General features: G+C 40.0%; 1 protein-coding gene across 8 annotated transcripts in view; it reads left to right on the forward strand.

Moving 5' to 3' along the window:
- Nucleotides 1-24,458, forward strand: part of LOC121591439 — a 111,203-nt gene that overhangs the window by 30,344 nt on the left and 56,401 nt on the right. For 5 of the 8 annotated variants that reach the window (XM_041911912.1, XM_041911913.1, XM_041911917.1 and 2 more), the window contains exons 3-7: nt 3,084-5,475; nt 5,816-5,957; nt 14,776-14,889; nt 15,526-15,619; nt 15,947-16,076. In XM_041911912.1, the coding sequence (XP_041767846.1) occupies nt 3,519-5,475; nt 5,816-5,957; nt 14,776-14,889; nt 15,526-15,619; nt 15,947-16,076 (2,437 nt within the window). In that variant the 5' untranslated portion in view covers nt 3,084-3,518. The remainder of the gene's footprint in view (nt 1-3,083; nt 5,476-5,815; nt 5,958-14,775; nt 14,890-15,525; nt 15,620-15,946; nt 16,077-24,458) is intronic. The other 3 variants (XM_041911918.1, XM_041911919.1, XM_041911920.1) reach the window with 3 other exon arrangements.

Raw genomic sequence — 24,458 nt, forward strand, 5'->3', positions numbered from 1 at the left:
CTATTTCTTTATCACTGCTACATTTTGTTTTCCTTCTCTCACAGTTTATATCGTACTTCCATTGCATGTGTGCGTGTGTAGTGTGAAAAAAATCTTTTTATTCATTACTTTTGCTTGTTGGCGTTCCAATAGCACATGCACCGCCATATCGACCGACTTGTATGCTCGTACAGAATCGATTACAGCACCGTACCTACTTGCTGAGTAAAAAAGCTTCCACTCGAGCAGTGTGATATAGTGCCATCGGGCACGTTTGTGCTATTTCCCGCAAGTCGGAATCATTTGCCTGTCAAATTTATTTGTTCATAACAAATTTATGAGCACATGTTTATTCCCCAAGTTGCGGCTTCAGAAAAGGGGTGGCATCAGATTTCCCAGCTTTGTCCATACGTGCTGCCATGGCGGATGAAAAAGGACGTAACACAAAAAAGGATGGAAAGTAACACACGATCCAACACAATCACAACTTAATTGCACGGTGCAAACACACGCGCTCGCAGAAGCTTCAAACTTCTTATGCTGCGTTGCAGAAACAAACAGCCGCAGGATGGGAATGAAAGGATGTAAAAAAGGGGAATTGATCGTAAAAGATGCCGGCACCGCGCCCCAGAGGCACTCGTGAACGAGTGATAAGCACTCGCAAAGAAGTGGCAAGCGCGAGGACGACGAAACGTATTCAATTCCCGCCGAACAGACACATCATCAGCCAAAAACCGAAAGCAGAGAATGAATTTTTAACGGCTGCTGTTTTCACACTCTACTCACCAACAGGGCTGATAGCAAAGGTTTTACTTCACTTACTTATAAACCGTCTCCGTTCTCTCCGATGAAGTTCTATCGCGATATGTTTGGGGTTGAACAGTTCAGCTGCAAAAACTACACGTTGCTTCTACTCAAATTTGGTGTGTTTACAGACTCTTTAAAATATAATCGTATATTCTTTGTGAAACAATAATGAAATATAACCAACTTCTATCGTTATTTTAACTATAAATTAAATTATGAATTGTAAAAATCATCAATTTTCAAGAACAGCACGGTAATTTATAATTATTATTTACGATTTAAATATTTTAAATTAAAACTTTATACTCTTCATATTTTAGATATTTTAGAACATAATGTACAATATGACTGCAGCAGCCATGGTAGCGTATCATCTGAGTGTACTCTTAACGTTAATCTGCAAAACGTTAATTAGTCAAACGTGTGAACAACCCTACACTTGATCACACTTTGAAATGCAAACTCAATGTCTTTGTGCTATGCACATCACACACACTCTCACACATTGATGGTTGATGCAATGCACACAAAGTGCATAATTGATGACTCGATTTCGGTACTGTTGAAGGTGAAGGCATCTTGTTACTCGAAGTCTCATGATGCTGAGCTGTTTGAAGGGCTTCTTAAGCTTCCTTTAAAAGTTGTTTTGCGATGATATTTTCTTTACTACAAGAAACCATGTTTATGTTAAGAAACCATATATTGTTTTTTTGGAAAAGGGTTTTCAACACATTTAGTACCATTTTCTAATAAAATGCTAAAATACTTTTTGTATAAATTTAATCTAACACAAATTGATCAAAAGATAGAAATAAATTATATAAATCCAATTAATATTTTAAGCCGTGTTTTTTTGTTTAAGCAGTGTTTTTTAAATTTATTTTCAAACGTGATGTCAACCGTTATTAACTTTGGACATAATTAGTATAAATTAATGTCCGTTAAATTTGTACATTAATCATCGAAATAGTAGTACAGTTCAAACCATTACCCTTTACCAGATGCCATAAATCGCGATCACAGCGATACGAAAGGAGGTGACCGGAAGGGATATGATTATAAATCACCCTAAATCAATCACATTGAAGCGTTGCTGGTACAACTATTTGTATTTATTTTGGCACCTCATTCATTTTCATTAAAATAAACACACCATACGGTCGGCGGAATTGAGGTGGCAAATGATTGAATGACTCGATGCGAATGCCATTATGTGACATTGGGAAAATGTTAGTATTTTATGATAGAATTTAGTTGCTTAAAATTACTTCATATTGTGAAAATGAACTCAAGCTAACATAACACTTTGCAGGATTAAAGATGAAAATGTACTTATTTAATATCGTAATGTTTAGTGTATTTAGAGCAATCAAGGAAATCTAATACGCTAACATGATCTATACAATTATGATATTTTTTCAAAGTCTTGATTGATAATTAAAACAAACAAATCGTGAACAATAGTCTTTTAATTTGGTTTAAATTTGATTAGTTATTGATCTAAACATTGACTTTCTCTTCTGTTTGGCGTAACGTCCTACGCAGACATGCGGGGCCTACACAGGCTTTCAAAACTTTTTCAGTACCACAAGTAGCCGGATATTACATCCTTGAAACGGGACGAGCCGTCAAATCTAGGCTTGAACCCACGACGGGCATGATGTTAAATCGTGTGAGTTGACGACTGCCCCACCGAACGAGCCCCTTATATTGGTTGACACTATAGTTTTTACAAAATGGATCGATGTTCTCTTTTACTTGTTTACAATCGACTTAACGCATCTGTTTTTGAATCGTACTCGTAACGTATTGAAATAAATTGAAATTCTCCATAACTGTAATAATTAAATAAAAAATATATAATATCTAAAAAAAGATCCGAAAAATTTAGAAATTATTATATTTTTAATTTAAGATTCTAATTTAATATTTGTGTTACGATTGTTCGAACGAACTAGGTTTTCAATTGTAAACGCGTGAAGTGGCAGGTCGTTAGCGGAAGATTAGTACAGGAAACACACATATAAGGGTGGACTTGACCGTTCTCTTGATCGTTGAACGCTAAACTATTCAGACGTGATTTTAAATCCTACGATACGTAATAAAGTTGAAGGCTTAATAAAATCAAAAAGTTTAAAGGGAGCCGCAACAATTTGCTTAAAACTGTAACAATCAATTGTATGAACAGTATGGTTTGTCTAACAACGTAAACTAAACTACTGTTTTTCAATATTTTTATCGCAATTATGTGTATCCTCATAGTAATAACATTCTTATTTTCATCCTTATCTTTGCAGGATGATGCAATCTTACAGTGTACAGACCGTAGAATAGCTTCCAACCGTCATCATTCTAAATCCGTTGATTTCCAACTAAAGTTAGTCAATGCTATAATGTAATGCAACGCTACCCAACTTTATCGATTTGCTTAAAGGTTTCAAACGTGAAAAAGATAAACGAAATGAATAAAACAACTGCGCTGAGCAAAATGAAGCACTGAAATTATTCGGTCATTAAGAGCTTCCGATGTGGCGCAACGAACTGTGGACAAAATACAAAAGAAAATTCACTCAGTCCAGCAGATAACCATTCTTAAGCCTCGTAAAATTATTGCACACCACTCGGTACAGCGGTCGGTACATTGGTAACAAATCTGGCAAGGTCAATCGTTTGTTTGTGACCTTCATCCGCCCTCGGCGAGGTAGCGGGCGGACGGCCCCTGTCCTGCAACGATGAAGGTGGACAAGGGCGTGTGTACCAACGGCACACTGGAGGATCTGAACAGGGCCATTCAGTTCGAGGCCGTCTTTTCGACGCTGGTCGAGAACAAGATACTGGCCATCAAGCGCGAGTGCGAGCTAAAGAAACGCCACAAAAAGTCGCGCCTCCTGCGGCGTATCCTTTTCGGGCGGAAGATATCAACGGGTGGAGCGGGCGGAAGCGGCTGTTGCCATCGGGAGGTTTCTGCTAGCAATAGCAATAGTAGCGATGGTGCAAACGCAGCCATCGAACCGTTATGTCCGGGTCATAATGGAACGGCAGGAAGCGTGGACCGTCAGCAGCGGGAAGGTCTCGATGCCGGTTGCTACACCTATGGGAGTGCGGTGCCGGAAGCGAGCCTTGGGGTGGAAAACTCCACGATTAGCGACGGAGTTGATGAGGTTATCGTCGAGATCGGCGACCTTTCGTCGCTGGTCGATGCCGATGGGAATGTGGTCGTGGCAACAACGAGTGTGGAACCGGCCGTGCTTGTCGAGGAGGGTAGTTCGCCGAAGGTGAGTGCGCCAAATCGAGCTTCTGGTGCGTCCCGGATATCCGCTGCCGAGTCGAGCTCAACGAAAAGTCCCGAATCGCTTGAAAATCGTAAAGGCAGTGGTCGTACGTCGGCTAACGCACCACGGAAGTCCTCCCTGCTGGAACCGGTTTCCATCGAGATCGAGCCCGAATCGGACCCACTCAGCGCTCACTACGATTTGGAAGATAGTGCTACAAATGTGTCGATCGAGCTGGATGGTGTTAGCGATGTGTCGGATATGCGGCGCAGCATTGCCTCGGAACCTATATCCATCATCAAGAACTCGACCCGATCGCGGTACGGATTGGGATCGTATCTGTCCGCCGGCAATGCCGTTGCCAACCGACTGCGCGTACTCGAAGCGAAATCGATCAGCGCCCAGAACAGCCCAATACTGCCACGCCAGAAGCCAACGGCCGAAGGACGCCACCTGACATTCAGTACGGCCACCTATCAGCAGCCAAAGTCATCGACCAAAGCGAGCGCCATCGACTGTGATACCTCGTTCGTGGTGGATCTCAGCCAGTCGGCTCGGGATCAGGAACAGCAACAGCAGCCACAGCAGCAGCAGCATCAGCACAACAACTCCACTGTGATAGGGAAGGACAAGCCGACCAGCCAGGTGGCTAGCGGCGGCAAAAAGTCAGCACTATTTCTAGGCGATAATAGCAGTAGTAGTAGCGCTAGTAAGAGAAACAAATTAACGCAACCCCATAACAGTAACCATTCTGCTGGTGCAGTGTCCATCGGTCGGGCCGCCCATTCCGCACAGCAACAGCAGCAGCAGCCGCAGCAGCAAGAGGCGCCGTCTTCGCCTCCACTCGGACTCATCGAAAGCTTTAACCAGCTGACGGCATCCAACCTACCTGTGATAGCATCTACCGCACGACATTCGCCACCGGTTAGTGATCTGGTGAAGCTGCAACAGCACCACCTTACCAATAATCGCCAGCAGCACCATCGGCCCTCATCACCATCGATCCTGCTCGACTCCCTCTGTCGGGGTGAAGCGCATCCGCCAGCCGATGGTCACTCACCCATCCCTTCCAGACGGGCTAGCAAAGGATCGGCTGCAGCTCCCATAGCTGGCGAAGGCGTCTCGGATGCAGTTTTGGGCATCTCCGCAGGTGTCATGCAACCCTTAACCGCAAACTTAGCTCAACCGAACCAGCAACAAACCCAGCGCAAGCAGCGTAGCTTTCTCAAACAATCCAGCTGCGACGTTGAGCTGCACTATCGGCCGAACGTTACTGGCACCAGGCGATCGAGCGCCAAGGAGCATCACAGCCATCGCAAGAGCAGTGCGTACGGTCACGGCGACGACTACTCTTCCTACATCATGGGCTATGACATCAACGAGAGTGACGAGGAGAAGCTCAACAAACGGAAGTACAGTAAGTATGACAGTAAAGTGTACTTGATGGCAGTAACGTGTGTAGTGTTCCAGACATGCTCACCATTTTGTGTAAAGTTACAAGCCCCCTTACCTCACTTGCAGTAGCTCCAAGTATCAATCCGATCAATCACCATTGCAGCTCTCGGCGCCACCGTACTCTCCTCTGCGTTGGTTTTCCTCTGTAGTAGCAGCACAATGCTCTGTAGAAGCACCCCTCCTTCACGTTTGCACGAACGTGTGTGTTCGCCTCCTTCATCCACCAACCACCAACCACCAGCAAAGTTGATGTCACTGGAACGGTCGATGTTCTCAAAGTAACTTTTCTACTCATCCTCCTGTTCTAGAATATCTGAAGCGATGCTCGGACCCGGTCATAGTGTTCCCGTCAACGAGCAGCGGAGCCGGAGCGGTCGGGAGCGGGGCCATCGGTGGCAGTGGCCTCCAACATTGCATCCTAAGCCGTCCTCCGAATCAACCACTGTAAGTATGATGCTAGTATTCGGATCCACCCCCGCTCGCAAAGTGGCCCTCGAAATCGACAGATGAATGTCAGTAGCTGGCAACACTTTAAGCAAACAAGACACTTATAAGGCATGTTTGTGTATCAATGTACGTAGCTTTAAACGGAATAACACTCTGGATTGTACCATCTAATGGCAAATTCATATTTTTTCTAGTAAATCTAAACAGATGTGGAATCACTTAGTAAAGTAGATATGTGTCACACCGTTTATGGATGCAAATATTATTTTTTTATAACTTGTATGCTAAATAGAAATGTACAATGCGATACAACGAAAACACTCCGATTGTATTTTTCTTGATGCTTTTTTCTGGTGAACTTTTAGCAACATCCTACGATGGCTAAAACTTTTAAAAGTTGACATTGAGAAACATGAAAATCGCTTTAAGCGCTCTTGTTTTGGCATATTTAATTAAATTTTAATCGATTCTCTGGATACAGCTTTCCTTGAATCAATTATTCAATGTTTTGGTTTTTCGTTAACAAATGGTTCTCGTTTTCTTATTTTAATATTTACCAAGTTATTGTTTGAGAACACTGTTTTCGCACATTATTGCACATTGTTATCGCACACTGTTATTGCACATTACAGCTCACAGTAGATGTCATTGGCGGGTGCTACTTACTGTTTTCGAAATGACAAAATTATTCAATGACTTTCATGAAATAAACATACTTTTATATTAAATAGTTTATTATATTAAATGCCTTATTTTTGTTACTCAAACACAGTTTTCAACTGTGAACTACACTTTTATACGTATGTATCATGTATTTTGAATCATATGAGCAGCATGTTAAATCTATAGTATACGTAAGGCAATTTCATTTAATCTAGAACTATAGATCAGGGGTCTCCAAACTACGGCAGCCGTATGCAGCCTTAAAAACCCTTTAAACCCGCCCGCGATGACTTCGTAAGAGCAATCCCGTGGTATAGCCGTACGGCTTAACATCATACCCGTGGTGGGTTCAATTGTCCGGCCTCCGTAGCAAGGACTGACTATTCAAGTGCGTGTGATAGTGAATAAGTCTCGAAATCCTTTACAGGCTTGCATGTCCACGTAGAAGATGACTTTGTAAAGTTAAAAAAGCAGATTGATTCAATATCCAGATTTATTTTTTACTTTTTTTAATAATATACTTGAGCTTCAATACAAGAAAGCTGTTGAAATTTAATATGGTTAGTTAGTACTTTCTTATCTAAAACAAGATTTAAACGTTCGCCAATCAGCTCATGGTAACGTAAAATGGCCCTCAATAACGATAGTTTTGAAGCACTGCGACCCGCAAACTGAAATGTTTCGAGAACCCTGGTCCCTATGAGGCAAGAAACTGCATAATCTATCAATTGATTAATTATTTTACAATTCTAATTCGCTCGCATCAGCAAAAAAATGCCTTTTCAATGTCAATTTCGTCTAAGAAAAACTTAAGATCCTTATTATAGGTAGAAGTATTCAGTATACAAGTTTTTATTGATTTGAATATGTTTGTTGAATGTACTCTGAATTATTATGTGGTGATTTGCAATGGGTTCAAATCATTCTCCTTCATCATTGTTTGAATAATTTAGCTAGCCCCACCATGTTTTTTTCTTAATGTTTAGAACTACCGTAGTTGAAAATATAGGAAAAAACCTCCGATCAAAGAACTATCTATTGATTATTGAACCAGATTATTGAAGAAAAAATTGTTATTTTTTATAGAACAGCAGGGCATGATAAAAGAAAACATTACTAAATTATTATACAAAACCATTTCAATTTTTTTTATTATTTTATTTAATACTAGCTGGCCCGGTAAACCTAGTTTTATCCCACATTTTATTAGTTGCCGATTAAGTATTTGAAGTTGCAAATATAGGTGTTTAAATTAACATTCAATTTTTTATTCATTTTGTTTGTTTTCATTGGTGTCATTGACGTTAATTACTCAAATAATATGTTTAAGAACATAATTTGGAACAGTAAAACAGTGTAGAATTACGTATATTGATTTATTTACATGCAAATAATTACATACTTGTCACACACATATAACTACTATGAATCTCTAATGCAAATCTCGAAGCGCTAATGAATGGACGATATTTTTGGTCAATCTGTCTTTAGCTAGTATGTATAGATTGGAAAGTTTACCCACGCGAGAACATGCCACATATAATTGTCCATGCGAAAAACACGATGTTCGTAAGTCTAAACCGCAAATAGACATCGTTTGACCTTGGGATTTATTAATTGTCATTGCAAAAGCCAGCTTGATTGGAAATTGCACGCGCTTAAACTCAGTTGTTGAATCAGTTGAGAACATTGGAATGCGTGGTAGTAGCACATTTTCATTAACAAATTTGCCATTTATAACTGTTGCTTCTATAATATTTTTCTTTAATTTTTTAATTACCAGTCGCGTGCCATTACACAAACGTGGTGGATTCAAGTTTCTTAGCAGTATAACTGGTGATCCAACTTTTAATCTGAGTACATGTGGAGCCATGCCTGGTAAATTTAAAGAGTTCAATAACTCTGTTGGATAATTAGCAGCTTCGTGGGAATCACAAACTGTATCAAATGATTTGTAGGAAACCAAATCACCAGGCAATGTTTCTTGTATTTGGAAGTTTAATTCTTCAACGTCGACATTTTTTACTGCAAGAATAGCTCTTTCTGCAAGCCACGATTGATGTACATATTGAGTTTGTAAATCGGGAAATATGCAATCTATGAGTGTCTGCTGGGAATCGACGACTGTACAAAAATTTGATGGCAATGTAATGCAACCAGTATCGCCATGGAAAGGAACTTTTCCGTTGCCAATATCTAACAATTGATCAGAGAAAGTCATAGCTGATGAATCCTGAAGTATTTCAACGCGCATGTTTTTGCTAAGCTGTAGCTTTTGAAAATTATGCCATAATGGCGTCAACTTCAAGCAAGCGTTGATCTCATCAGCATATGTTGATCGTGGAATCACTGGAAGTGTTTGCCTGAAATCACCCGATAGGAGTAGTAAAATACCTCCAAAGAGTTGATTGTTATTTCTTAAATCTTTGAGTGTTCTATTAAGTGCTTCCAATGAATTTTTGTGAGCCATAGTACATTCATCCCATATGATAATTTTACAGTTTTGCAGATCTTTGGCCATAGACGATTGTTTTTTTATATTGCACACTGCAGCTGGGTTATTATGAAAGTTCAACGGTAATTTAAATGCTGAATGCGCTGTTCTTCCTCCTTCTAAAAATGTTGCTGCAATTCCAGATGATGCAACGGCTAACGCGATATCATTATTAGATCATATTTTGGTAAGAATTAACGAAATTAGAAAAGTTTTTCCAGTGCCACCTGGGGCATCCAAGAAAAAGAGACCACCCTCTCCCTGTGATACTGCCAGCATGATTTGTTCGTAAATCATTGATTGTTCATCATTCAACAGTGGAACGTTGCGAGCAACAATGTCTTCCATTGCTGTAATATTGTATTGCAGTTCACGATTAACTTCAGTGTCCACTACATCAGATGCAGCTCGATTTGGTGAATTTAACCCAAAATGATGAAGGGATAAATTAGCAATGATAATACATAGATCTTGAATAGCGATCAATGCCTCATTATACATAGAATCGCTGTATGGCATCGTTAGGTCATTGTGGGACATCCTTATTCTATGCAGTATATCGTCAGTCATATAATCCTTGTAAGTTTCCCACAATGTGCTTGCTTGTACCGGAAAAGATGTAGTCAATACTATAGCAAAAAGAAGTCGTATCTGGGTTGCTGTACAATCAAGAGTAGCTTCAGCCATCATATCGTGCCAATGGTTTTCATTTTCCAGCAAGCCCAATGCAAGACATGCATCTTTATATGTTGAATGTTGTTGCCCATTTACTTTACGTATATTTTCAAACGATAAGGGGCCAATAACATTTATCAACAAAAGTCGTAAGTAGAAGCACTCTATCTGCTTTGGATTTATGGTATAAACACGGCCTAAGGTATTTAATTTAAACAGGCCAGGACATGCATCTACTGGTATGCCTTGTTTACGGGGCATCCATTGTTTTGTTTGATGCCATGTAAAAAACCGCGGTACTTCGGAATAGTGGAGAGTCCGAGCAAAGGCACCTAATACATCCGTACGGTTACATAGTTGAAAAAATGCAGTTAGTGTTGTTCTCGGTGGATTTGTAGCACGATCAATTGCATTTTCCTCAGAAAAAAAAACGCGTTGACCGTTTTCGAGATGGACGGCTAAGTGAACAACAGCCGGATACCGTTCATGAATTTGAAAACCAAATATACGCCAGACGGCTTCATTGGAACTAATGTATCGACCAATTTGATAGCCCGTTATTTCGTCGTTGGTAATTGATCCAGCAGTATTTACTTCAGTATTTTGAATATTGAATACGGTCACATCGGAACCTTTGTTGATGTATTTACAGATGTATTTGATGCTCTTCACCGAACTGCAGAATTCAACATTGATATGAGCGTTAAATGTTTTTGTTAAAAGTGGCGAATATGGCACAACCCATCGATTGTCAATATCAATGAATGAGTCTTGGTTGATTTTATGTGTGTAGGAAACGTTTTGTACATTTTCCTTCTGCCAAGCAAGGCGATAAAGAATTAAGAGCGCCGCATGGACCATGAATCATGTTAGTCGTAACAATATCAAAGAGTAGCTGATCTCTTGACGGATCGGGAATTTCCGCCGATATCAAGCTATCAATGTCTTCAGGACGTATTGTATCGACTAACCAAATTAAAATATGAGCATGAGGTAATCCTCGCTTTTGCCATTCAACTGAGTACATCCAGCAACGTGTAGGTCCAAATACATCCATTTTTGTTATTAGGTTCATTAAAGATTTCAATTTTTGCTTGAACACTCGTGCTGTTATATCATGACGGTGTGTTGCATTTTGTCCGGGCAATAGCAAACATGTAATCTCTTCCCACTTTGGATTACATGTAAAAGTGATCAATAAACATGGTCTTCCGTATTCCCGTACGAATGTCATTGCATCCTGTATATACTCTTGCATATGACGTGGACTAGCCACATACGATGATGGTAGAATAACATTATTACCAATATCGGCACTGTTTACATTGCTCATAATAGCGTCTCGCAAATGGATATATTCTTCTGCTCGCAGTTTCTTTTGATTGTGACGTAGATATCGTAGACTTTCGTTCTCTACCTTTGCATACATGTCAACAATAAATTGTTGGAATAGTTCACGACATCGAAGAATTAAGTTATCCTCGTTGCGTCTAACCATCAAACGATATGAATAAAAATCCATAGAGCTAACTTTTTTGTTTGTTTCGTTTCCTATAACAAAATGTATATAAAAAGAAACATACAGTTTGTAGAATAAAAATATGTTGCTGTTTTAGTAAGACATTACCTGTAATTGGATCCCGTTGTTTAATATTAATACAGTATCCGTTTTGCCCTTTCCAGAAGATGAGCCGATATTGGAGAGCATCATAGGAGCGATGTGTATCCGAAATGAACTCCAGATTGTTGTTCCTTCTTCGGATAACGATTGCTCGCGTAGACGTGCGGTCGCCGACAACGATTCCAGCAACGTCATTCATGACAGGTGCATTGAATCTACGCACACGTTCTCCGGATGGGGTTTTATCCGGATTAATGACAATAGCATAATTATCACTTGTTAATTCGTGCATATGTGATTTAAAAGAATTCAATAACACATTATGCTCATTCAAAAGGGCGTCCAATTCATAGACAATGCGTCTGGCACTGATCGAACTGAGGTTAGTGAAACTACAACGCGTATCTACACGATTGTTATCGTCACCACCCATGAAATAAAAATTTAGGGGTAGTATTTGGCATTGGTAATAACGACCCTACTTTGTGGTAAACTTGGCCTTTAATTTTAAATGTAAAATTGAATATTTAACCATTTGAAGAAGCGTTGGAAACTATTTCGGTCGCTCCAAAAGAGGTCATTTGGAAACACGATTTGAATTTTCGGATGGATTTCAGAAACATGGCAGAATCAGAATCTGTATCTGTAAGTAAACCTTTCAACGGTTCCGGTGGTGTCTCAAGTGATGGCAAATAAACTTTTCCAGAAGCGCAACACATTCCAGCTGGTTCATGTTTGAATTTAAGTGCATGGCAGAAGAGACATTCCTGATCCATGGAGCCTATTACAACTTTTGAATGGTTATAATATGCAATGTCAGGCTCGTATTGAAATGCAATTCGATGGAAGGAAGAATATGAAAAAGCTCGATGCTCTTGTTGTCGTTGTTGGTCATATGTTCTGCGGATGTTAGTTACGAACCGGCGCGTTTGTGCTCTTTCTAATCGTCGTTGTTGATTTCGCCCTATTTGATTGTGTTGTGACTGAAATGCGCGTAACTGTGACATTCCTTCACGCACACTTAAATTGTCACGATCTATTCGATCAGATGTTCTTTCAGCTCTGCTCCTTCTCATACTTGCTGCTGTATTCGTTATTCGTCCTATATTCCGCCTTGCTGGCATTGTTTACTATAAATCGCCAATTAATGAAAAACAGAATTGTAAAGAATAATGATATCAATAAAGGGATAGCAATGTTTTTTTGAAGGAACTTTATATTACCTACGTGTTTTTTCCGATATATCGATTAAAATTTTTATGTTGTTACAAAGTTATGATACTCAAATTGCACAAACAAAAGTATTAACGTGAGTTTGCTTCTAAGCTCTCAAATGTCACTTGTATGCATAGATAACTGCTACTCATTCAATAGCCCCATGTACACATACAGTGGCGCTCTGGCACCAATCAAACACGACATCGAACATGAAAAATGTATGGAATTTGACATGTTCGATTTGTTTGATATCAAATCGAACATATCAAATCCCATACATTTTGTATGTTCGATTGGTGCCAGAGCGCCGGGTAAGACCGCAGCCAGGCAGACCCAAAAAATACACCATAACGAAAAATGTTGTTTACACTTGCGAGTTCAACATCAGCAACCAAACATGTTTATGTTACAATTATTAAAGCAAGCATATTAGTTCGTTTTGGAACATCAAACATCAAATAGGACAAAGCAAAATAGCATGTATTTTTTAATTCATTATTCTCAAACTAAAGTACTACATCTCTATTTTGTCATTATGGATATTTGTGACAGCATCGTAAACCGCTAGGCATTTCACAGCGAGTGTAAACCACACCTTACACCGAGTGTAAACCGCGCTTCACACCGACTGTCAAAGTGCTGTATACAACAACAACAATCATGTCCTTTGTATGGGAGTTAGAAAATTGCTAATAAATTAAGTTTAGTGCAACTTCTGAAAATGATGTGAGTCTTAAAGCCGATTCTCATACCACCATAAGGTGTGTGCAAAGTTTCGTTGAAAATGATCCAGCCGTTTCGGAGGTTGCTCGCAACAAACACCGTGACACGAAATTTATATATATATATATATAGATAGATAGCATTTACTTTTTCCAAATACCATGCGTTGAATTACACAAAAAAAGATAACAACAATTATTTGTATGTTTTGGAAATTCTATCAGAGTAGATAATGTCATCTATGTTATAGGACTTGATAATTCAAAAGTGTCATATATGTTATAGGAATTGTTTAAAAGAAAGTTTAGTTTATGTATAAATATAAATTGATAAAATCGTTAAAACAATATTATTGAAAGCTACCGAGTACACATATCTTTAATATCCAACTGTTTTTTTAACTACATGATTTTCCTTTTTATGCTAGTACTGATGTGTTTAGTTTAAGTTTTTGATGCCAAAACTAGTATTTTTCAATATATTAACTCACAGTCAAGCACAAAACAACCCTGCCATAATCATTTTTTCAAATAACGACGATTTTGAAACCATAAGCATGAAATCTTGATATTAACATATCTGAAGAAAACATTACTAAATTAAAGCCACTCATGATCTTCGTCAAAAGGCTCTACACAAGGTACAAAAGTTCACTTTAATGTATGAAATGTATCCATTCTTAGGGTTCCGTTTCCATCAGGTAATATTAATCACAAGCACAAGGCAATAAATTACTTAAAATCACGTCCTCATTACAAGGCTAAGCGCTGTTACCACGTTAACACTATTTCCAACGAATGTGCTGATTCACGCACTTGCTCGCTAATTACAATCAGAACCAGATTAATTTGTGTGCTTCCTCTCATTGGGATAGATTGCGTTTAAGAGTAGCACCCAGTCCTGGCCCAGGACCTGTCATTAAAATCTCGAGCATTACTTGATACTAACAGTCTGTACCGACCTCGCACCATGTACCACTACTTCCGGTTATGTCAGTTTGTGATGATTCTTAATAAGTAAACTCCTTCAATTACCTGTTTGGTGGAAAGGTCGATGAGTTCAAAGGACTGTCAGATTTTATTCGCTCTCGCTCGATCATGGAACTACCGCGTGCATGCCTATATACCTAAGTGGGTCCATACGCATGAGATAGTATTATTGTGTCAGTTTTGAAGAAGGTCATGTACGAAGGCTACCGCCCGAACGTAAGCTTCGTTCTCTAGGTCCTTGCCCACCCGCTCACAAGCAGCCTTCAATAGTTGCCTGATTGTCTCTCACCGTTCACTCTTGTTATCTGTTTCTCTCAATGTTCCTCGCATGTACGCACCTGCCCGTTTGCCCGTCTGCCTTCCCGCTTGCTGCACCGATTACGGCACCGAACGTGGTTCCACACCAACCCAACCCATCACATCTGCGAGTAGTCAATTCCCCTACGACGAAGACTTCATGTACGATGTTTCACTGCAAATTGAATCCGAACGTCACGGGGAGCTGGATTCAATAGTGCCTGAGCATAGGAGAAAGCATAAACACAGGTAAGAATCGCGTCGAAATAACGACCCACATAAAGGGATCCCCGAAGTGTGGAGTGTGTGTTAGATGTGGTGGGCTGGTCCGGTCCTATTACGGCAAACCTACCGTGCCTTAAGAGAGCCACTGTACGTAGGCAATTCCACACCAAAGATCGATACAAGACGCAGAAACAGTAGCGAGTATGTTGCGTCTCCTTACAATACCTACTCTGGCGGGTACTTCACTCAAGAGACCGAATCTTGGGTCATGTTAGCAAACAAGGACTCCCTGGCGACTCTGACGTCAAGGTGGACCCTGTGGCGCTGTTGCTTCGTCCCCGGAGGGCTGCCACCGGTCCAACCGTAACCATTGTATTGTAAGCCGCTAGCATACTTTTACCCCGATTTACCATGTGCCACCGGTCCTCTTGGTGGCGAAACCCGATCGCTCGAGATGCTCTAATAAAAATGGCATAAGAATATCCCACCGCACCTTACCTGATGCTCTGCACCGACAGACGGGGGAAAAAAGAAACAAGCAAAATCAATTAACTTTTATCTCACGGTTCATTCTTTTCTTTTCACCTCTCCGGTATCCTTACTGTTTCATGCGTCGGCTCCTTTTTTGCGCTGCTGGGTCGATGGAAAAAATCCCGGAAGCAGACATCATCATCATCACCATCGACACTGTAAGAAGAAAAGACACAAGAAGCGCAAAATTCTGGTGCACGACCTCGACGACCAAAGCGTTAAGGTAAGCCATGCGGGATGGGTTATTGCTTTGTTTGCTACTTTTTCCACCATCGACCCAATGCCCAAGTCCTTAGAACGGGTTGCCTTGCACGGAAACGATGCTCAACCTTCGGCTGCTGACCGTGCGGAAGCGGATTTTACACCTTTTCTTGTGCAAACCTGTCACAGCCTGTCGGTACCTGTAGCACGAGCCTAATCCTTATGGCCTGTCATCAGCCGCGTCACGCGCACGTTAAGTTAACGCACAGGGACGTGCTATTTCCAGTGTGCTTAGGACGCGGGTGCTAACGGTAGCATTTGTTTCTCATTTCCCTCGCCCCCTCCACAGGTGATAGATCCGGACGATCTGCCGCAACGTGCCAGATGGACAATCATTGCGACCGCATGCCTATTACTGATTATGTGCCTACTATTAGTTGGAATCACACTGCGGATGGCTCCCATCATTGACGACATGGGTAAGTAGACGCGAACCGGGCCAGACGGGCAAACAAACGTGATAATTGCAGAGCATCATTTTCGTGATCCCGAGCGATGCAGAGAGCTGCCTGTTCACCATGGTGGCTTTCCTCCAACTGATGACGGAGCTTTTGCTGACGAAGGGAGAATTCACAGAAATCTCACAAGTGATTTTTCCCTCAATTGCAATATTGCTTCTCTTTGAGAGTGAATTCGAAACATATGAGAGTGGCAACAAAGCTCGACGTGGTTTGAGCATTGGTGCGCATGCGTAGAGAAATATTTCTCAAATCCTCTCACTGTATTTCAGATTCAGAGATAAACTCTTTCAACTATCTCTATCAAGAGCAGTTACGAAGGGGAAGTTGTCATTCATATGAGCAATCTTCCGTACAATTATGTTCAGATCAAAATGTGAGATTGCAGAGCGCAGACTATAGGAAATTACTTCAGTTAGGAGAAAATGGGAGTAGTTCTCTCGCAATAGAACATCACAATTTTTTTTCTAATTACACCAATTTCGATACAGTGTAATAAAAGTTTTTTCAAGTTTTATGTTTAGTGTCGTCAATGCGACGAACGGACACAGACGTGTATGCGATTATTATGCACAGTAATGGAGACGCATGGTCGTATAATGCCCTATAGTGGAGCAGCCTGGTCATTTATAGTTCAACAACATTTTTAGCGTTTTCATCCTATTTTTCCTTTTCATACATTTCAGTAAAGTACAAAAGATCTTTTAAGAAAATTAGGAGAAATGCAAAACAAAATTAATACCAAGAGTTTTATTAGTAACAAAAGAGGCTGAAGACGTTTAAGATGTTGAATGGAATTAAACCCAAAGTGGGGCAACTTAAGGTTCCATCTGCATCGGATCGTTTGGCACTTATTTCCCTAGTCAATTTTGGATGATTTTACATTTTTAAATAATTTCTAAACCGGCGTGTATTTTTTTGTGACTAAATATATCTATATTTTGATTAAAAAATTTAATGTAAATTATGTCATTGATTGAATGCTAGGAGTCAAAAACGAAATAGTAACTCCTTTGTATGGTTTGCTACAATAAACAAAGCAGTCGTCGAAATTATTATTTTAAGTAAATATAGCCTGCCATATTTGAGGACGGCCCCGTGATACAATCGTCAATTCATACTACTCAATAACATCCCCGTTATGGGTTCAAGTCTAGATTGGACCATCCCCCGTAGCAAGGACTGACTATCCGGCTGCGTATATGTCTCGAAAGCCTGTATATGCCGGCTTGTAGAACTTTACGCCAGATAGAAGAATGAGACGTTTGCCTTGCTTTGCTTTGATATATTTAATATGATCATAATAAATCACAAGTAAGCAGTTCAATAAAACATCAGTGAACAGCTAAATAGATAATAGATAAAAGATCTTTGCATAATATTTAAATTTGTACCACATTTAACTAATAAGTCTGTATCTTTATGATATAGTCATAAAAAAGAGCTATAAGTCTCGTTGAAGCGATATTGAATGATATTCAAAATGATGGCTCGTTATTTAACTGAACAATTTTATTCTAAATAAATCGTGTTCAATAACCTAAACTAAAGTTTCAATGAATCCCATAAAAACAAAAAAATACAATCAGAAACATAAGATTCCATTTCTTATCATTCAACCAAAATATTTCGATCATGCATCAAAGTTTGCGACAGCCGTATCTCTTCCGTCGACAGCATCGTCGGTTTAAATCGACACCCCACATATTATCATCTAAAGCTATCAAAATACCTTAGCAATGTCTACACCTCGTTTTCATTGGTTGCACACCGTCTCCCCTGGTTACGTTCTGTAGCGCTGCTGACTGTTAAGGTAATTTGCAATACGGTAGCAACATAAAATACGACCCGGCGTCATCGCAATAATCGAAAGCGCACGAGCAGCAACGGAATTTCGGTATCGTTTAATCTTCGAATTCTATCCCCAGGAGGCAAATAGCTAAAGTAAATATTAATAACAAAAAACCAGCGACGCAAGCAGCAACGTACACCCGAGAAACCACTTTTCCAATTTCCTGTTGACCTGGAACGTCTTGCCATACCATCTGCCAGTAACGGGAAACCTTAACCGACACCGCATCATGTGGAGCACTCTCTCGCTTTCTCTGCACTCAAGCAATGTTACCTTCCAAACAAACACACATACACATATCGCTAGCAATAGTGGTAGAAAGACGATAACACGTCAAGCGCCCGTCACATTATTTGGGAAAGCCGGCGATACGCGCTTCGCGAGGAAATCCAACGACACGTCCATTTTTGGTGCGACGGTCAGTCAAACCCCTCGGTGAATAATGCTTTCATCTTTCCTACATTAATTCATCGGATGTAGACGTAAGCAAATAAAAGCAATTTAATGGCACTTTGTTCTCCGTGTTGGCGCTAAAGTCTCCCCAGTGCTTGCACGCCGCAGGAAAGCGGCTCAGCATGGGGCGCCTCCCTGAAGGGCGCTTCCCCGATTCACAGAGGGATGGAAAGTTTCGCAGCGCATCCGTTGTAGTGGTGCTATGAAAGCTGGGATGGGCTGTGTGTATGCACGCTTTGTTGACCAGCCCAACCGAGACAGTCACCGTCATCCCAGATCTATCTTCATTAAGCAATACGCACATGCTTTTTGTGTGCGCGCACAATCATATTACGTTTTGTATGCCCACCCGCATAACGCCCGGTAAACGGACTTCCCCGACACCCACGCACCAGATTGGACGCTCATCCATCTTTAAATGGAGAAACAGTGAGCTTCGTCCGCACGATGAAAGCACCGAAATGAAGAGAAATGCTCCAAACTGCTCTGCAAATCAGTAAAACCTTTTACATTGGCCCATTTTGGCGGAAGTTTGCTGAGCATGTGTCAACTGTTGATGGTAAGAGTGGTACAACACTACACCAAACTGCCACCACACTAAAAGATGCTACTTCATTTCAACTAACAAACCACTTCATATTCCACTGCCTACGTACTAGTGGTGAGGCAGTAGAAAACCAGAATAAATATTCACAAGCAACAGTTTGCTACGGTTCAATCGGACCCTGCTTGAAGAGGAGTGTCCCATCTCCACTCCCAGTACAAGGAAAGGTAAGAGGCAGTGCAAAAACCACTGGAAGTGGTATTTGCTTCACCGCGTGAACTGCGTTACACCCACCGGCTGCCCATTTTCTTGAGTTTGTTGCGTTGTTTTCTTTCGCAAATGGTTTATCGCGAAAGGAAACAACAGGACACAGCCAAGCTACACCCAGCCAGTGGGTTGGAAACGAGTGTGTGTGTGTGAGAGAGAGAGAGACAGTGTGGACTAAAAAAACAAAACCATGCGAGGTATCAGCTCCATATCGGACCACCTCCCTGCCTAGTCCAAGCCAGCTCTCCAGCAGAGACCATCAAATCCAGCGAATCCCTTAGCAACCCCTTGGCAGAGCGCAGTACCTCGGAGCCAACCGTGATTTCACGTCCTACACTCCCCCAAGGATTTCAACCAGGAACAGCTTAGAAGTTAAGAAAAATAAAACAAACCTCCTGCGGTACTACCGACGGTGGTCCTACCCTTGATCGACCACCTGTTTGAGCTTAGTGGATTCTTTCTCTTTCGCCTTCGATTTCTTTGCATCACTCTTCTTCGCTCATTTTTTACCATCATTTGAAATGGTCTGAAACCCTGAAGTAAGGGAGGAAAATACTTGGTAAAAAAAATCACCACTGCGTCGGAAGAGTTCGAGTGGCAGATCGTTACCAGGAGTGCGAATAAAGTGCTGCCCATTTGTGCACGGCCAAAGAGAAGCTTGTTGGCTCTTCGCACTTTGCTAGCGGCTAATAATCTTCTGCAATTTATGCGATAGAATTGAGTTTTATCTTCCTTTGTGGCAGTGTCCCATTGCCGACAGACGGGAATTTATGCATCAAAATGGCAATGTAAACCAGATTTCTTGTGGGTAATTGAATTGTGTGCAGTGGGTTTTAGAGTTGGCACTATAAAATGAAAAAAAGTTTAATCGTTTATTAATTATTGTCTTCAATTATGTTGACTTAATACGACTGTCAATAGACTTAATAGACTGTCACACTAATAAAATACTATTAAAGGGCAATTTCAAATTAATTCTACCGATACATGTAATCCCGTGGTAGGAGTCACAAATTATCCTTTGAGTTTAGTAATAAATATAATATAACAATTAATAACTTACTATTTATGTTAACAACTGCCCGCAATAAATGTTATTTTATACAGATGCGCGGGTTACTGTACGACCAGACAAAGTTCCATTCCTTTCCCGACCGATCCCGAAAGCACAGAACTAAAAATCTTTACCAAAATAAACATGTCAACCTTTTCGTCACATATTGCAGCAAGATTCCCTTTCCTAAGTTCACATTCTACCAGACATTGGGCGGTAAAGTTTGCGTGCAGTGTAAAATCAAATAGAAAGAAAATATTCTTTAAAAACTCAACAAAGAAGAACCATCCATTCTGAATACCACCGAAAAGAGGAAGGCACTGCAAACGTTTTGAAAAATTTCTGCTTTACCAGCATTCAAGCAGCATCAAGAATTTTTGCATACCTGGCGAAGAAAGAATGACGGAGAAATTCTCTCAGATCCCGAACGGAATAACGAAGCACAAGCACACGAAGCCTGCGATACACTTTTTTACAAAATTTCCATTCAAATGCAGAGCTTTTTTGAGCCAATGAAACCATCTTCGAATGGCGAAATAATTAAAGTCTGCCTCTATGTCTAATATTTTTCCTACACGGGTCTACTATCTGGGGATGTGTATTAGTACAAAAAAAAGCTGTAGATACATTGGATAAATTCAGTACATTCTAGGTGTCACGTGCTGGTAGGACAGTTTTCTAAAATTAAACAAGATTTCAATTAGTATACTATGCTTTTATCGTATTTCATAACAGTAACAGAGTTGCACCATGGGCCAAAATCCTACTGTAGTCTTAAAAAACATAGTGAGAACTTAATTTTACATTTTCGTGACGAAATGCAAGATAAAGTCACGGTTGCTTATGGTGCAACTTAAAATGTATTGTGAAAAATTCTATCCTAACTAGATTTTAATTAGATATCCTCCTCTGTCTTTGGTGTTAGCTTTAGTGTTAACGGTTTATTCTTCTCCTCAATATTATGCCATACTTATCCTAAAGTTAAGTTATGTAAAACTACAAACTTATGATGATTTATTTTGGTTATAGGAGTGCTATTTTTATATTAGTAAAATTCTACAATTTCTACATTATTACATTAAGGAAACATTGACTAGAAACGCTGAACCCATCAGTTTGTTGAATGAAAATGTCCATTACTCGCCTATCCTGTTTTGTTCATTTATCCGATATAGGATTTTTTTAGATGGGATATGAAACTTTTTGTTGGTATCCTAAATTATTATATCACTTCTCATTTTAAAGTACTCAAAATTATTACAAACCGAAGCATACTAATACGATTTGAATACCTTATCAAGTCTACTTATTTGTAGTCCAATTAAAAAAAGTAATTGACCAAATATTCATTAAATTAATAAAGTATTCATACCAGCGACCGTTTTTACATTGAGCGGATCAATGTACAATTCCACAGAGAAAACTCCACTCCACTGGAACAAAAAAATAGCTGTCACTAGCTAGACCAAACAAATTTCAAATTGAACCTTCAGACCTATAGCAGAATTGTTCGACCTTTTCTATATTTCATCAATTTTGCATTAAAAGCTCCATTGAATTTGCCTTTTGCCCCGGGCTCAGCTCTACAACGGTATCGCATCAATCGCATCAATCACAATGCTCCTCCACCACCATCTTCCAGGGTGTTGCGGAAACTCATCGAAAACAGAAAAACCTAATAAACCTAATAATGCTATCATTGTGTAACGGAGCGAGCATGTCATGAGGTTCCGCTTTTGCATGGTAGGGATAAACTGGTGGCTCCGTATGAATACGCTTGCTTGTTTTACCCCAAAAGAAGTAGGAAGGCGAAAGGAAGTAAACTGATCGCAGTCAGTTTTGACCGTTTTCGGAGACAAGTTCAAAAAATTCCCAACAACTGAACGCGTATACGCATTTGTAAATTCCATTCGTCAAAGAAATCCATATCTACCGGTGGCGGATGTAACTTAATTATCTCTACCGGTTTTTACTTCCTGCCACCCGCTTTTTATCCGTATTTAATTGCATTTTATGTCCAATCATTCTTACTATCGTTTTGTTTTCTCTCCTTTACAGGTAAGTGAGCACATTGTTTGACTTAACTGTGATGGTATAGTGTAGTGCAATAATTTGGTAAGTTTTATGCTGTGCGTAATTGTAAAAGTATTATATTACTTTAAAATATTCCTTGCTCTAGAATCAAAATTTGAAGCTATTTGCGGCAAACTTGTTGTGATTTTTTGTTTGTCCTAGAAGTATCCCAACTCCTCATCATTCAAATGAAATGATTTGAAGCAACCGGAAATCTTTATATAGAAAGCACATATTATTTTCCTCGTTTCCTCGATGACTCCGGATCTGTGTGACCTTCAAACACTAGTCGATTTAAGGCAAGCCATGGAGAAATACATCCATCGTTAAATGAACCAACCATCAGATAGATGCTATAGTATCAAACATCAAACATTTCCGTTCACATGGCTGGCTTTCTGATTTTACGTCCAACCGTTCTCCACCAGCACACCTTCACATGTTTCGTGATGATTAAAACATAATGAAGCAACAAGTTGCACCTGCTCGCCCATACACGCACGCTCAAATCTCACCAAGCAAAAGCTAAATTTTGTATCCTTTACACGTGATGCCTGCCGGCGGTACACTGTGCTTGGGCTCATATTACCTGGGGCGTGGGTAGGATCACGCGATGGGAAGAAACTGTCTGTTCCAAAAAGGTCTGAGCCAAAGCTTATGCATGACCGAAACCATCGAACAAAAACAGAACCATAGAAACCTACTTTCAGCTGTTCGATGCTGCTAGACTCGAACACCTGGGCAGTACTCACCTGGGCAGCTCAACTCGTATAACCCGTGTCGGTGATGGGGAAGATTCAAGTGGCCTCTTCTAAAAATATACAAACCTTCCCCTTAAACACAGCACAGTGGCTTATGTGCGTTGGTGTGATCGTGTTTTCCTGCGTTGTGATTGTGTACATTCTCCGAAGGTATTATGTATGATGTGGAAAGAATCATAAAGAATCAGAATAGTGTAAATAGTGGCACTATCAGAAAAGATGTTTGAGATAGTTGTGTAATTTAATTTGGTAAATTTCACCTTGAATATCATTTCTTCACGCTGTAGCAAGTGTTTATAAGGAATCGTAAAGATTTTGTCAAATAATTTCATGATTTTTTTTAATTATCTAAGTCATGAATACTTTGAAGCGAAGTCTTTTGAAATGCGGTTGCCGTTAGTTACAAAGGAAAAGAAGTATTTTTTTAATAAATAGCTACGCTCAGTATTGACTGGCTAGAAAGCCAAAGGTGTCATTCCACACAGAATGAAGCAAGGGGGTTCAAATGGGTAACCCATTTGAAACATAACATCAATTATTAATATCATTTTTACTATTATCTTAACACTAGTATAAAAAGTGTACTTAACTTGTTTATTTTTGTGTGCAGTTATTTCATAATGTAGGAAAACAAAGTAGTAAATCTAAGACAATTTTAATTACAATTACAATTACAATTTTAACGTACTCTGTTCATGATAATTGTGACATTTTTTTTTAATTCATACATAAGTTGTGCAAGATGTTCGAATTATTTTTAAATCTGAGTGGAACACAATAAAAAAAATGCAAGTCATTCATCATTAGACAAGTTTTACCATTTCAACTTTGACATCCCACGCAGTAAGTAGGCAACAAACCTATTAAGCATTCTTTCCATTTGCTGCTTGCCATGTTAAGACATTCAATTTTTGTCAATCCCGACAACATACGTCAGCAGTCAACATCTACCGTACCTTTCGTCCGTTTCACACCAGCCAAGAATTTCCCTAAGAGAATGATAGTCAATCAAGAACAAAAACATTCCGCACACAGCGGCTATGTTGCGTAAGTTTCACGATCTCTAGCACAGGGAAAGGTTCGGCCAGGTTGACACGAATTTGCATTATCCGGGTATTGGGTCGTTATGGAGCACAAGAAGCGCGCCACAAAGCACATTCATGCATGCTGATGAGGCGTTAGGCAAACAACCTCGATGTTATTGTGATCGCTAACGCATACATGATGAGACCGATGATCGTGCAAGCATTCGACAACCGTTCTGTGCGCATATGGCACATTATTAACACTTACAAGTGAAACCGGTTTCTTTATCCGTAGTATTTCTCATTTTCATTTC

The sequence above is a fragment of the Anopheles merus genome, chromosome 2L (genome assembly GCF_017562075.2).
Source record: "Anopheles merus strain MAF chromosome 2L, AmerM5.1, whole genome shotgun sequence".
Taxonomy (NCBI): Eukaryota; Metazoa; Arthropoda; class Insecta; order Diptera; family Culicidae; genus Anopheles; species Anopheles merus.